Source organism: Myotis brandtii, unplaced genomic scaffold (assembly GCF_000412655.1).
Source record: "Myotis brandtii unplaced genomic scaffold, ASM41265v1 scaffold721, whole genome shotgun sequence".
Lineage (NCBI taxonomy): Eukaryota > Metazoa > Chordata > Mammalia > Chiroptera > Vespertilionidae > Myotis > Myotis brandtii.
In genome coordinates, this window is record NW_005370848.1 from 68,264 (window position 1) to 83,329 (window position 15,066).

The following is a 15,066-nucleotide window of genomic DNA, read 5'->3' on the forward strand; positions in this document are numbered from 1 at the left end:
AGTTGAGGGAGAGGGGCCTTTCCTCTGTGGTAAATGAACTTTACTTGTTTCCTCCAGTTGACCTTTAGGGTTATGCCTTCCATTTCTGATAGGTGAGCTTATGGAGTCCTAATTTTAATGAGATTATGCCTTGTAATACCTTTGTTTTACATTTTTAACTGTAAGTGCAAAAGACAGCCTTAATATACTGTGTTATTTTTTGTAATCCCTGAAGTAGTAAAGAATCTTCTGCTTCAAAGGTGCAGAAATTGAAATGCAGGGATTAATTACTTGCCAGTCATAGAGCTCTTGGCAAAACTCCAGTCCTACTGTTGAGCCCTTTTCAGTTTCAACCATAGTCTATACCTACTGAAGTGAAAATCTCTACTTGGCGCTGGTTTTAAATTGTATGGCACTTTTCTTCTGTAGGGACCCTGACAGCACACTCTCATCTCACCGTTCTCTTGTTCTTTAGTCAAAATACTTCCTTCTTAGACCTTAAAGTATTCACGGGCAAGGCTTGATGGCGCCAACCAGAAGCAAGATATTGTGTTTTTGCACATCACTCCGATCCCCTTGATACTACTATCTCTGAGCTCAGAGAGGCAGACTATTGCCTACAGGGTCCCACAGCTTAGCTTGGTGAGTCAGGTGGAGGTTTGAAACCAGGTAGTCCTGGCCTTTCTGCTATTCTGAACTGTTCCCAAGCAAGTAGGACTGGATGAGATGAAAGTGTTCATAGAACATTCAGTTACCTTCCTTTCTTAGAAGTCACCATATTCAACTCAGGGATGAGAAAAACTGGTTATCAGTTACTTCCCTAGGTTTCTATCCTGATGGAATCTGGCGCCTTCTAGAAGCTACACTTTAAGCTCTATTTTGTTGCTGAATTTTGTTGAAGCTTTAAGTGAACACTCGGCCTTTATGTAAAAGCTGATCTTGAGGATTTTGCTATCTGGGAGAAAGCTTTTCAGTCATTTTTTGAGCATCCCTTTGAAAAAGTCACCACCACCAGGTACTCAATATTTTAGAATGGTTTGTATTATTTCCCACCATGTCTGCCTATCCACACACATGAAGGCTCAGCTGAAATGCTCTCTTCTCAGGAGACCGTTCCTCTCCCATGTCTATTCCTTAACCCTCATTACATCCTGTTTATATAAATCTTAAGTCCCTCTTAAGTGAGAGCAGGGGCTGCGTCTTAATCAGCTTTATCTCCCCACAGTGCTGAGCGAATGCCTTCAGCACATACAGCATCTGCTACTCTCCCTGAGACTGTCTTGTCCTCAGCCAGCCGTCAGTAGTTTTAGAAATCAAAGAACTAGGAACTTTATAACTATTATGCAACCCTGGACATGCTTTACAAGAATGATTTTTTTTAACATTATTGAAGTTCTAACTTTTATAATTAGCAGTTACAAATCTGCCACAGCAGACTCCTGTGATCACAGAGCTAAATTATCTCCCATTTCACTCTGAAACTAAAGTACAAGATGACACCCATGCAGCCTGGTGTTTTGCATTTTTCCCTCGTTCCCATCTGGCCCCTGCCCACACTATGTGCTCAGGCTCCTCAGTTATCTTTTTATTTGTATGGTACAGAAATCTGCTTTTCCTAAAATGATACCACATGACAGTTCCTACGTAATTTTCAAAACTGTCTATGTGGACTGACTTCATGTCAATCAGAGAAGGAATCAATTTTTGTGGGAATGTTCAGTGCATGAAGCCTGGAGCGCCTGCCTCTGGTGTCTGTCTGTCAAAGACTCTCCCAACAGGATTTGTACGTTCTCACTCATTAGTAGTGGTAAGTATATAAAATGGCATTGAAGAGATCCTGCAGCCAAAACTTCTTGCTAAAAAATTACTGCTCTGGGAGAGAGAACCCAAGAGTTGGTATTTTTTGGTATTCTGTGGGGAAGAAACTACCACATGTGGTGAAATTTGGTTAAAATGGTAAATTTTATGTCACATATTTTACCACAAAAAAACCCCACATTTAAAAACTCCCCAAGCTCAAGGTCTAGACTGAGGACAATCACTGTGAGTCCTATTGAAGGCCAACCACGTGGTTTTAAGAAGTGTCAAGACAGGTTACCTTGTAGCTCTCCTTTGCTGGATGCCAGCTCTTGCAGCCTTTCCAGTGCCGATGAAGGGTCTCTCTTCTCAGCTTCGCCCAGCCCTGTCATTCATAGTAGACGAATGAGAAGTCCCAGAAACCTGTTCTGTTTGGGAAGGTTTTCTTTTGTTCTAGGCTTCGGTGGTTAATATGCTTGACAAATTTAAGAGTCTCTCTATCTCTGTAGACCAATGCCAAAGAATTGTTTTCTGGATTCACTGTTAGCAGCTGAAACAAGCAAATACAATGACACATCAGAACACAGAGCTTATTCTAAACTCTTAAGCGATTCATCACTGAACAGATGAATATCAAGTACTTAAGTCTGGCATAGGGGACAGTAAAGAGCTTTAACTAGGAAGAGCTATTGCTCTGGCTGTCAAGTCATTTTCCAACAAACCCCGTTCCAATACCCAGAAAAATTTCAACTAATGCATTCATTTATTACATTGAAAAACTGATGGGAATGTACCATGTGGCTCTTAATTCATTTGGAATTTCTTAGGGTAGAATAAATAAATGCTTAGTGATTATCTTTTAGCACAGTGGTTCTCAACCTTCCTAATGCCGCGATCCTTTAATACAGTTCCTCATGTTGTGGTGACCCCCAATTTCATTGTTACAAATTGAACATAATTAAAGCATAGTGATTAATCACAAAAACAATATGTAATTCTATATGTGTTTTCCGATGGTCTTAGGCGACCCACAGGTTGAGAACCGCTGCTTTAGCATCTTTGTTCCATGCCACGTACTTTCTACTAGAAATTACTAGATCACTGCCAGGCAGACCAACATGGATTTATCGGTTAAAGACATTGGTAGTTCATAAAAATTGGGCTTTTGAAGAAGGAAAGCATCAAGAACTAAAAAGATAGTTTGCTATCAGGAGCAGCTTACCTCTTCATCTTCCCCTTTGGCAATATAGGAAGTAAAGCCACCATATTCAGGCTCCCAGCCTTACAAGGGGAAACAAACAGCGGTCAGAAAGCTCTCACTGCAAGTGTCACCTGTGCTGCTTAGACCACTGATCCCATGCTGTGTGAACGGGGGATTGGGAGTCTAGTAGTAACCAACCCTATGACTTAGGAGCCTGAATTTACCATTCAATCAACACTAAAGAACTGAACACTAAGAACTAAGTGTAAAATTAAAGGACAATTACATAAAAGCTGTAGATTGGGGAGGGGGGCATTCTTGGAGGGCAAGTATGTATGGTTCAGTCCATCTCCCACACCCTGGTCACAGGTACAAATCCTACTTTGAGTTGGGAAGCTGAAATTCACGACCCCTAACGCTCCTCCCAACACTGAGCTCCTGTGATCTAAGATCCTGGACAAAGCACATAGTTCTGAACTGGTTCAGTTGGAGAGGGGCATGCAGGAGAGATTGCCCCCTAAAGGAAACAGTCACTGCTTCCCATCCTCCCTCCTACCTTCACAGCCACAGTAAAGAAGTAAGTCCAGGGCAAATTCAGTCTTGCTGTTGTCATGGATTAAAGTGTAGTGACCAGTCTGCCAACGCCTCAGTTCCCCCTGGCACGTGGGAACACTTGATTCTAAGAAAAAAATAAAAGGTCAGAAAATCCTATATAATAAAAGCCTAATATGCAAATCTGAACAGCAGAACGACCGGTTGCTATGATGCGCACTGACCACCAGGGGGCAGACGCTCAATGTAGGAGCTGCCCCCAGCTTGCAGGCCCCAGGCCGGCCAAGGTGGGTGCCAGCAGGGGCCCCCCCGATCACCCCACCAGTTGCCCCACAGATGGGCCCTGATCTCCAGCCAGGCCTAGGGACCCTACCTGTGCATGAATTTCGTGTACTGGGCCTCTAGTATGAAAATAACCTTGATACCACTGCTAGATTGCAAGGGAATGACAATAATTTGTTTTTCTAAACATTCTGAAATTGACATTATTTTTTATATATATATTTTAAAAAACAAAATTAAAATTGTCAGGTTTGGGTATCTTACTGAATTAACACTGCTTAAGTTGCCTCAGCAACTTCATAGCTTTTATTAAAAAAAGCTTTTTAGTTTTCCTTTAAGATGCTAAACTTGGTAAACAATGACTTTTCTCATTTACTTCTGTATTCCCCCCTGGCTCTGGCCAGGGCCTTGTACACAGCAGATGCACAATAACAGAATAAGCACCTTTTGGTTGCTAGTGTAAATTTTCTTCCAAGTTGCAGGTTCCCATAAAAGCGAAATAAAAAAGGAAAAAAAGTGGAGAAATACTTTAGTTTCTCTAAATATCTGTGGGGACCAAAGTGACAGTACGGCAGACTAAAGACCTCGAGTTATGTTGTGTGTGGTTAGCACCTCACACTGCTGGTCTCATTTCCACGGTATCCACCTCCCTCATCTTTGCTCTTCTGACTGCACAGGGCCCTTCTCAAGAAATCAGAGTGGAAGCAGAGCAGGTAAACTGACCAGAGGAGCTGGGGAACAGACTTTCTGATTTGATTTCATAAGTGCCATACATTTAAGCTGAATTTGTAGCTGCTCAGTTAATGCGGCCAAAATTCCCACAGAAGTGTTACCTCTTAAGTGTCTTGTATTTTTCTATCCTTACTTTTAATAATTCCTCCTCTCTATTAATCCAAGTTCCAACAAGTTTTTCGTAGTTTGTTATTGGTCATTAGCAGAAATAAGCTGCTCACCTTCCTCTCCTTTATGTTCTTGTGTTGGAGAGTAATTTTAGGCAAAGCCAGTCATATCTCTCCCCACCATTTGTACTAATAAGATATACCAGCTGTTCCTCCCATCTGGAATGCTCTTCCTGCAGATTCTTCCTACCACTGAGATCTGAGCTTAGCTGATAGCTCCCCAGACAGGCTTTCCCAGGTTGCCCATTCACCTAAGAGGCCACTCTGCCATTCCACAGCACATAACCTTATTGAAATGATCTGTATAACGTGTCATTATTTGACGTTTTAGTTGTTGGTGTATACAATTAATCTATCCTCATCTCTTATTTTTTTAAAATAAACTTTTATTGATTTCAGAGAGGAAGGGAGAGATTGAAACATCAATGATGAGAGAGAACATCTATCGGCTGCCTCCAGCATGCCCCCCCCACTGGGGATTGAGCCAACAACCCGGGCATGTGCCCTGACCAGGAATCGAATCGCATGACCTCCTGGTTCACAGGTTGATACTCAACCACTGAGCCATGCTGGCTGTGCTGTCCTCTCCTTTTAGAATGTAAGCTTCAAGACAGCAAGGACCTTGTCTGTGTTTTTTTCTCCAATTCCCAAAACAGGACCTAACAAACAGTAGATACTCAAGAAATGTTTGTTGAATGAATGACTGAATGGTGAGTGCTGACTGGAAAACCAGGACAAGTCATGACAACAGCTTACCTTCCTTGGCTTCGTTTTCCTTGGGCTCTGGGTCTGCCTGTTCATTGCTCTGCTGGCTGTTGTTGCTGGCAGCTGCCAGATTATTCTCTGGCTCTGAGGAGCTATAGCTCGTCCCTTCTTCAGTGCTCTCAGGAGCAGTGGCTGCTTCTCCCTCTTTTGTGCCCTCTGTCTCCTCTTCTTCGGAAGGGGCCAAGAAATGAAGTTTCAGGCCGGTGAAGTTGGACAGCAGCAAGAACAATGCCTCGGAGCGAAATAATGTCATGCAGTCCTGGAGAATGTCGGGAAGCGTGCTCTCCTCGGCTTTCTCATAAAACCTGGAAAGCAGCAATGACAGTTTTCAGCAAAGCCACAGATGTAAAATTACTCATGGAATAAAAGCTGATTGTTAGCTTTGTGCCTCTCCCCCTCATTCTTGGCATAGTTTACTAAAGCACACATGACAACAGTGAGCTTTTGCTCGGGCCTGCTACTGGATGTCCCTGGGAACCAGATATCGTTCGGGAAGTGAGCCTTACAAACAGGAAGGTGCCACATACAGAAGCAAATGTCTTGGATGATGGGTTCTACCTTTTGTTAGGGGGCCCTCGGCTGTTCCATTTCACACCTCCTTTCTCCAAAGCCTCACAGACCGCTGCAAATTTCTCGGGCTGGAAAATGAGCAAATAAAGCAGCAGTCAGCAAATCTCCCCATGACCCCACCCTGGTCTTGCTGGTGTCGAAGCTCTGCAGAATCATCTGGCTGATTCTTAAAAGGGTCAGCTGACTCTCACCCCTTTCACACAACATTCCCGTCCTGATATGGTGAAGCCAGAGGAAAGATGGGATAAATCGTCAGCATGCTTTAGCCAAGAGACCCAAATGTCCATTTGGACCATTTCCCTAAATAATTGTTTATCTTATATCAGATTGCTCAAGCTCTCAAACCCCTTCATTTATAAAATGAGGATCATAATACAGACTCTGTAATTCATAAGATGTGAGGGGGAAAAATTAAAGCAAAACAGTCAATGTCATTACAATGAAAATCTGTAAGCAATGTGGATTCTCTAGGCCTCAGCTCATTCCTTTCATTTAATCAACATTCTAAACTTAAAACGTTAAGTTCAGTACAGGAAGTAGGTTAACCTACTGAAATATTTTCCATAGGAGCTATGTACCTGCTTAATGCAGTTTTCCAAGGAGTGTTCTGAAAATAGTAGGCCTATCAGCAAAGTAGGCAAAGGATTCCAAAGCATGGTTTAGTTAAGCTGAATTACATAGGGTTTAAAGAAGTTTATTTTCTACAATACTTCTAAAATTCCTTAATACGCTAATGTCAGCTATAAAATTCAGAGAGAGAGAAAGAGAGAGAGAATATGTACTGTCTCAACCTTTTTCTCATGGAGGAACGGCTCTTGGGACTGTGATGCCATGGGACTCAGGGTCAACTGTGAAGCAACACAGCAGTGACATGATCTCAGCTCTTGGGACTGTGATGCCATGGGTCAACTGTGAAGCAACACAGCAGTGACATGATCTCGTCTGGCCCTCACAACCCTTCAAGATGGACAAGGCAGGTTTAGAGCTCAGGGACTGAGTGATCTGGTCAGGCTAGTAAATCACAGAGCCAGGACATGAATATAAGGTCTCTGACTTCTGCTCTAGCTCTCTTCCCACTATAAAGTGCTGCTTCATCACTGTCAAACATTCATCAATAGGTGCTGATCAATTAGCAATCTGTCTCACTAAAAGTCCTAGTATGCACCATATTAATCAAGTGAATAGGAAGGGAATGACTCATAACTCCAGTGTAGAAGCTTCTCTACCTCTCCCTCTCTCCCCCTCTCTGTGTATCATTAAGATTCTAGAGAAATGGGGAATACCCAAGGGACTCTTAACCCACTAAGCACACAACTGATACCAGCGTTAGCTATTAACATCATTTCTATGTTTTATTTGAAGTAGAGGATGACATAAACATTCTAACCAGGCACAAAACAAAAACAAAAACTCTTGGTGATGACTATTCACCCACCCAAGAAGCAAGACTGCATGCCAAACAAGACCTACCGGACAGGACATGGGGACCTACCTTAAGGAACTCCTTTAGGAGAATTTCAGACTGTTGTTCAAACTCTTCTTGAATTTGAATTTGGTAATCCATGTCCAGATAAGTAGGGTTGATCCACTCATACAAAATTTCATGCTTACAAAGAAGCAGCAGATGCAAAAGGTGAGTTAATTCCTATTGCTTTTGTTCTCACATCATTTCACAGTAGTAAAATAATACATGCAAATACTCAATTTATAATTGTCTCCTTTTTAAATATCAAGTGCTGGGAAAGTGCCTGAGAAGGACACCAGCCAAGTTTATCTAAGGAAAGTGGACGGGCAAGCTCAAAGCCTGGTTTCATTATCAGGAAAAGCCACTTTCGAAACCAAAAACACCTAGTATGCTACAGCCGCTAAGATAAGAATCCGACAGCAGGCACTTATCCTTACATCTCGTGGGATATGAGGGCTCCGAGCTATGGGAGGTTCAAAGTAGGTGGGAGGCCTGGTCAGGGAAGGACCATGAAACCAGCCGCTTATAGACAGACGTGACTTTTCTTCAGACAGGACTTCAGACACCTGAAAGGACAAAACCAACGGCACATCAACCCAAAGAATGAGGAGGGAGGTTAGGCACAGGAACTTCCAGATCCTTCACGCTAGGAGTGAAAACAGTCTGGCCAGCTAGGTCTAATGGGAATGAGGGGCTATAAGGCATGAGCCTTAGTGCTCTATACAGCTGTGGCTTACAAGCTTTACCTGGTGAAAGGACACTGGAGACACTTCAAAGAAAACCAGTGTGTTCCACGAAGGGATAAGGGACTTGACAATCTGCTTCGGCTGGAAGTGTTCTGCACCAGGAGAGAACATACCCACAAACCAGTTAGCACTTACCACTTCCAGGCCACCCCGTTTCACCCTGACAACCCTCAGATTTCTAAGTGTTTCTAAATGTACCCTTGTGATCCCCAAATACCACCCTTCCCGCTATTTCACTCATACTTGCTATTTCTGCCAGGTGACACCTGTTCCTTCTTACACCACCATCTATTATTGGATGAGGGCTGAAAGCTTCCTGGAGGCAACCTCTGGGGTCAGTCATTACAATAAAAAACCCCAATGCCCAGCCAGCATGGCTCAGTGGTTGAGCATCGACCTATGAACCAGAAGGTCACAGTTCGATTCCTGGTCAGGGCACATGCCCAGGTTGTGGGCTCGATCCCTAGTGTGGGGCATGCAGGAGGCAGCCAATCAGTGATTCTCTCTCATCAGTGATGTTTCTATCTCTCTTTTCCTCTCTGAAATCAATAAAAATATATTTATTAAGCAAACAATAAAACCTGATTTCCTGTCAAATGGACTGGTCCAGGCAGATTCACAGGCAGCTGTACACGGTCTCTGCTATCCTCCACGGTCTGTATTCAGACGCCAGGCCTGACTGCTCCTCATCTAAATCAACTCTAACTTATCTCTGGAGTGATCGTTATCTCAAGGACAACTCAGGGAGGCCATTGTCAGGGCGGCATCCACTGTAATCAATGGCTTCCATCTCCTTGGAGTGCAGACATTGTGCATAAGGATTGGGAAGTAGCTATGGGTGTTGAAGAGCATGCGTGTGTCTTACCATCAACGTTGTACAGATCCAGGGTACCCCCCAAGCTCCTGTCCCAGGGAGGAACCAGGTAAAGAATGAAGGCGATCCGGCGCCCCTCCAGCTCATCATCGTGGCAGAGCAGGGCATCTGCAAGTTGAATGCACAGCTGCATGTCCCTGCGCAGACAAGGAGCAGCTGGGACCCGACCCTGCATTTGTCAAGCCTTCTGACATTCATCTGTAATGTCAGCTCCTCCAGCCTTAAAATGACACTGACTTCTCTTTTATAATTATAGAAATAAAACTGCCAATTCTAAAAACACTGAAGAGCATGTATGTGGTTAGACACGGAGAGAATCACTAACAATATTTTTACATATTTCTTCCAATATTATTTCTACATACGTGTTTGCTTTAGAAAAGAAATGGTATCCTCGGTGGTTGTTTTGTGGCCGGTTTTTTAAAAAATCACTACATGGCAAGTGTTTTCCATATACGTTTCATCTCTTAATGGCTGCATAGTTATTTTACTCTCTGGATTATGAATCACTCCCACCCCCTTTAATCAATCTTCTATGTTACGTTGTTCCCATTTCTTATCTATTAAGAATGTTTCAATGGAAATTATTGCACAAAGATCTTTTTGTACTTGTTCCCATTAATTTCTCTAGTTAAACTTCTAAAACCCATGAGGTGGGGTTGAGCAAGGTGGGAGCTGTGCAGGGTGGGAGAGGAAGGTATGCTACAGTGAATAAATATATTAAAGATAATGTAACCCAGGTTTCTCAGTCGAAGGGAATTACAAATATGAAAAAGGAGAACTCTAGAAGGAACCCTATGCAATGTATGATCCTGGACTGGATCCTTTTGCTGTAGAGCACCAAATAATGGAACTAACTGATTTTAATGGTTTATCACTACCATGTAGGAGAATGTCCTTGTAGGAATTACTGAAGTTATTCACGGAACATCACAACTGTAACCTACTTTCAAGTAAAACGGGAAAAAAAGGATTTGTACTATGTGTGCCACTTTTCTGTTAAGTTTGAAATTACTGCAAAATAAAAAGAAAAAATAAAGTTAAAAAATAATCATCTGATATGAGTCTTCATGTGTATCACTAAGTTATCCTTAAAAAGTTGTTGCTGCCCTAGCCAGTTTGGCTCACTGGATAGAGCGTCGGCCTGCAGACTGAAGGGTCCCAGGTTCGATTCCGGTCAAGGGCATGTACCTTGGTTGCGGGCACATCCCCAGTACGGGGTGTGCAGGAGGCAGCTGATCAATGCTTCTCACTCATTGATGTTTCTCTCTATCCCTCTCCCTTCCTCTCTGTAAAAAATCAATAATATATATATAAAAAAGCTGTTGCTAAGTTAAACTTCCCAGACAGGAGTTAAATCCAAAAAATACACACACAACACTTTTCCTTCTAGGCAAAATACCAAACATATTTTCAAAAAGACACGTAGATGCTCAGAATGGGAACTGGGAGGATGCACCCCAAACTGGTGACAATGGATAACTCTGAAGAGTTTGGGGGGCGGGGATCTGACAAAAAGCAGGTGAAGGGGACTATGAAGGTTTACACTGTATATTTCTATATTGTTTCAATTTTATTTCCTTAAAGAGTATAGTCACTTATTACCTTCAAACTTAAAAAGAAAAAATGACATTGAGGGAGGCATTTGTTCCTTAAGCAGTTTAAGAGGAGAGTTTACAACATCACCTCTGAGTTTCCCATATTGTTGGTATGTGGAAAGTGGGTGTGTTATCAGCATTTTTCTGAAAATATGGTCAATAGCTTTCATCATATTCCCAAAGAGAACCACTGCCTTATACCTTCCAATATGAAGGGCATTTCTGTATATGAGCCAGGTCAGATCTTCCTTATTAAGATCCTAATGATATACAGGGACACAGTCCAGGTTTTGATACACTGACACTATCTCTCTTTCTACCATTGTTTAGATAAGGCCTTTAAATCTTATGGACATCAGGGCTTTATCTTACCTGAGAATTCATATTTAGCACAGGACATGTCAATAGTTGATTCCAGGTCAATCTTGGAAATGTCGGAAAGCCAAGCCCGGAAATCTTCAAAGAGAATTTTCCTAGAAATGCAAACAAGATAACTTGTGATGTCACAGTGTGGCCTACATTTGGGTAAATGCCACAACTGTTTTTTCCTGGAGGTTGCTGTGTATTCAAGAGATCTATTCCCCAGAGTCTTCCTCACTTTAAACTTGCATAGTTTAGGGCTAATATTCCCAGAGCACATCCTTAATTATTTGCTGAGGATAAATTTGTATAAGTAGAATCACACTACAAAAAGAGAAAGCCTAATTTGAAGGGCTTTGGTACATCTTTCAAAACCACTTCTAAGAAAGACTGCAGCAGAGTATAAAGGTATCTATATTTCTGTCAACACGGGAGTTTTTGTTTTTAATATTTGCCAACCTGATATGTGAATGGTAACCGCAGTGTTAATTTGTTTCCTTGACTACTCACAAAGCTGAACATTTTATCACTGAGAATTTGGACCCTGGGTTCAGACAGACTCAGGCTTGTATCTTAGCTCCCTCGATTTTTACCCAGGTGGCCTTGAAGAAGTTACTTAATTTCCCACAGAGGAGGCTGTTTCCTCCTCTACAAAATAGGATAATACGTCCACAGAGATTTAAGACATAACATTTTAAAGCATTTACTAGCCAGCCTGGCACATAGTAGGCACCCAACAAATATGATCACTTGTTTACCTTAAAGCACAGATGTGAGGCTCTCTTCTCTTCTTCAAATCGTCAGACTTGATCATGAAAAGAGAAAAAAAAAAGGATTTCCTTCATACATGAGTCACAACATCAAGGCAAGGCCCCTCCAAGGCAAACCCAATCTAAAACCTCAAGTATAAAGGTACTGACTAATTTTTTGGTAAATAAGTTTCTGAAGTGGAAGAACTAATGGGAAAGGTCATAAATACCTGCTGGAACTTATATAAATCATTATACTTTTCATGGAAGTCCAAGCTCAAAAGCTCCTTCTGAAGCCCTTCCAAGAAGTTTTGACTTGGGATGAAGTTTGGGATCACGCAATGAAGAAAGGGGTCCATGTCCATGATAATGGCTTCTGTTGGGAAGAAAACATTACGGCTTATTTTTCTTTTGTATTTTTGACCCCTGAGTAGCATAGTACAGAGAATTCAAAAGGGGATGGTCAGGAATTTTCAGGAATCTAATACCTAAAGTCTCAGATTTGGGGGATGATAAACTGTTCCCTTTTTTTCTTTACCCACCCAACAGTACTTTTTAATGATACTGCGCTTAAAATATTAGGCCTTAAAATGAGTACAGGTGATATTACTAAGGTAAAGTTCCTGCTCTTGGGGGGCGGGAGGGTTCGTTTAATGTTTACTTGTTGAATTGAATATATTTTAAAGTCTTAATTTACTCCCCCCCCCCCATTTAAAATGAGAGTAGCAAATTAAAAAATGAGAATAGCAATACTGGCTGGCAATTTTCCTCAACCCTTTTTCTTTTCCTAAGTTACTGTCTAAGGTAGTTAGAACATACATACTTTGTGTTGTTTTTTTTTTAAAAAAACCCAGTTCAGGTATAACCCCTTCTAATTCACTTTCCCCACTGCCTCTGGTGGGTTAGATTATGTACCCACCTAACAATCACCACCAACCACCAAGCGCCAAGCACAGTGGTGCTTTGCATGCATTATCTCATTTAATTTTCCCTACCACACGCTAAGGCAGACACGATCACGGGCTCCATGCCACAGATGAGGACATTGAGAAATACTGCGTGTACAGACCTTGCACTTTAAACACTGAGCTATCATGTCTTTCTTTTCTTTTCTAATTATGCGGGCATCCTGGTATAGTTAACAACAGAGTTGGCAGGAACCAGGCCCAGGATGCCAGCCAGCTTCCGGCTGCTGTTCTCCCAGCAGTGTAACACTTACCTAGGTACGAGGCCACCTAGGCAGCTGCCTACAGCTGGGGCTATCCCTTTCCAGGTGCATTCAGAGCCCCCGGGGCTCACCGATTCAAAGCACTTCACCAAAAACAAAAGTCACGCAAACTTTAGAAGGGAAAGCATGATGCATCGAGCGGAGTTCTTATGCTATAAGGCAGTGGTTCTCAACCTTCCTAGTGCCGCGACCCTTTAATACAGCTCCTCACGTTGTGGTGACCCCTAACCATAAAATTATTTTCGTTGCTACTTCATAACTGTAATTTTGCTACTGTTATGAATCATAATGTAAATATCTGATATGCAGGATGTATTTTCATGGTGACAAATTGAACATAATTAAAGCATAGTGATTCATCACAAAAACAATATGTAATTATATATGTGTTTTCCAATGATCTTAGGCGACCCCTGTGAAAGGGTCGTTCCGCCCACAAAGGGGTCGCGACCCACAGGTTGAGAACCGCTGCTATAAGGCGCTATGTGATGCTCAGGTCTGAACCGTTCATGGTAGGTTCCTCCCTCGCACAACACACTTTACTTTCATAGGTCACGTGGTTTGATCTATCTATTATCTATCTTATCTATCATATCTATTCTATCTACCATCTACCTACCTACCTACCTACCTATCTACCTACCATCTAAAACCCTAATAAGCAAATCGACCGAACTGCAGGACTGGTCGCTATGATGCGCACTGGCCACCAGGGGGCAGACGCTCAAGGCAGGAGCTGCCCCCAGCCCGCAGGCCCCGACCAAGGCAGGAGCGAGCGGGGTATAAACAACCGAGTACGCTCCGGTGCCGGTTGCTAGTCGCTCAAATGCTCTGCCTGCACTGTCATGGGACCACCGAGCATTACCTTCAGAGGAAAACATCACCTAAGCCACCCAAATATGTGTCCAAATGTTTACTGGTCCTTCCCCAGGGAAACATTTATAGAGACAGACATGCGTTACCTTACTCGTCTTTCCGAGGTAAACACCATTTAGCTACCCCATTTTACACAGCAAGGAACTGAAATTTTAAAAAGTTGAACCCATTGACAACCAGTCGAGGGATTCCAGAATTCAAGTAGTCATCTTTGGTTCCAGAATCCAACTCAGAACGCTCACGCCCTCCACTTCCCCAAACTCTCCGACCTACCTGTCCGCCTCTTCTCGGGCTTCCAGATCCACACTGACCTCGCAATGAAAGCGGGGCAGCAGGCCAGGCAGGAGGGTCGGAGGCGCCGGAGTCACGCTCTCTCCAACGGCCTCTACCCTGGTGGCCCCGCTGCCCCGGGCTCGGCTCGAGCGCCAGGGCTTTCAGAGGCCCCAGACCTCGCGCGGTGGCTCCCCCCTCACAGCACCCGGTTACCGTGACTGAACGGCGTCCTGCAGCTCCAGGCCTCAGCCACCTGCTTCTTCAAGACTTCCTCCGTGACCGCGTCCGAAAACTCCACCATCACCTCCTTCTTTCTCTTTTTCCCCATCTGGTCCGGGTTAGGGTCAAGGGGCCGTTTCCCATTCATCTCCTCAGAAGCTGCAGACCCACGCCACACACACCAAGCGGCTCACGGAGACTACAATTCCCAAAATGCGCTCTTTCTCAGCGCCACCCAATAGAAAGCGCCGAAGCAAGAGGAGGCGGAACCCATACCTGATCTACCAATGGGAGCTCAAGATATTGCGACATCCCACCAGCCGCCGGTCCAGTGGTTGCTCGGCCTGGCTGGCTCCCGCCTCTCTACTTCCTGCCGCCCGAGGCTCTGGATGCACTTCCGGCGGGCGTCCGCCTCCTCTAGCGCTCTCACGTTAATGGCGGGCCGCGGCTGCTGAGTGGGACGCCGACAACCGCTGCCCGCACCGGGGAAATCTCCCTGCCTCTCCCCGCTTTCCGCTCGCCACCAGTCCTCGCCAGCATGTCCGTGGTGCCGCCCAATCGCTCGCAAACCGGCTGGCCGCGGGGGGTCAACCAGTTCGGCAACAAGTACATCCAGCAGACCAAGCCCCTCAC

General features: G+C 43.7%; 3 protein-coding genes across 5 annotated transcripts in view; 1 reads left to right on the forward strand and 2 right to left on the reverse strand.

The window, feature by feature from the left end:
- The window catches only part of MT4 (metallothionein 4), a 48,170-nt gene extending 46,022 nt beyond the window's left edge, over nucleotides 1-2,148 (reverse strand). The window contains exon 1 of the mRNA XM_005882468.2: nucleotides 2,078-2,148. The gene's annotated coding sequence lies outside the window, so the exon portion shown is untranslated. The remainder of the gene's footprint in view (nucleotides 1-2,077) is intronic.
- Nucleotides 1,918-14,643, reverse strand: OGFOD1 (2-oxoglutarate and iron-dependent oxygenase domain containing 1). Of its 3 annotated transcripts, none has more exons than XM_005882466.2 (13): nucleotides 14,428-14,643; nucleotides 12,068-12,213; nucleotides 11,847-11,893; nucleotides 11,101-11,201; nucleotides 9,122-9,238; nucleotides 8,257-8,348; nucleotides 7,948-8,076; nucleotides 7,538-7,651; nucleotides 6,034-6,113; nucleotides 5,467-5,780; nucleotides 3,534-3,656; nucleotides 2,999-3,057; nucleotides 1,918-2,326 (listed from the first exon to the last, which is right to left on the reverse strand). In XM_005882466.2, the coding sequence occupies exons 1-13, from the start codon at nucleotides 14,579-14,581 to the stop codon at nucleotides 2,165-2,167; spliced, it is 1,638 nt and encodes a 545-aa protein (XP_005882528.1). In that variant the 5' UTR covers nucleotides 14,582-14,643; the 3' UTR covers nucleotides 1,918-2,164. The 3 variants fall into 3 exon arrangements, with proteins under 3 accessions (XP_005882528.1, XP_014385625.1, XP_014385626.1); XM_014530139.1 differs by lacking the exon at nucleotides 14,428-14,643 and adding an exon at nucleotides 14,215-14,396; XM_014530140.1 differs by lacking the exon at nucleotides 2,999-3,057 and having other exon boundaries at nucleotides 2,203-2,326; nucleotides 14,428-14,631.
- Nucleotides 14,644-14,806: 163 nt separating this feature from the next.
- NUDT21 (nudix (nucleoside diphosphate linked moiety X)-type motif 21) overlaps nucleotides 14,807-15,066 on the forward strand; it is an 11,138-nt gene continuing 10,878 nt past the window's right edge. The window contains exon 1 of the mRNA XM_005882485.2: nucleotides 14,807-15,066. Coding sequence (XP_005882547.1) covers nucleotides 14,972-15,066 — 95 coding nt within the window. The 5' untranslated portion in view covers nucleotides 14,807-14,971.

Bases quoted from the DNA above. Each gene is read 5' to 3' on its own strand.
- OGFOD1 (XM_005882466.2), bottom strand. From the start codon at position 14,581: ATGAATGGGAAACGGCCCCTTGACCCTAACCCGGACCAGATGGGGAAA. The intron at 12,214-14,427 runs GTAACCGGGTGC...TCTTCCCAACAG, and splicing joins CAGGACGCCGTTCAGTCACG to AAGCCATTATCATGGACATG. The intron at 11,894-12,067 runs GTATTTATGACC...TTCATGATCAAG, and splicing joins ATTTATATAAGTTCCAGCAG to TCTGACGATTTGAAGAAGAG.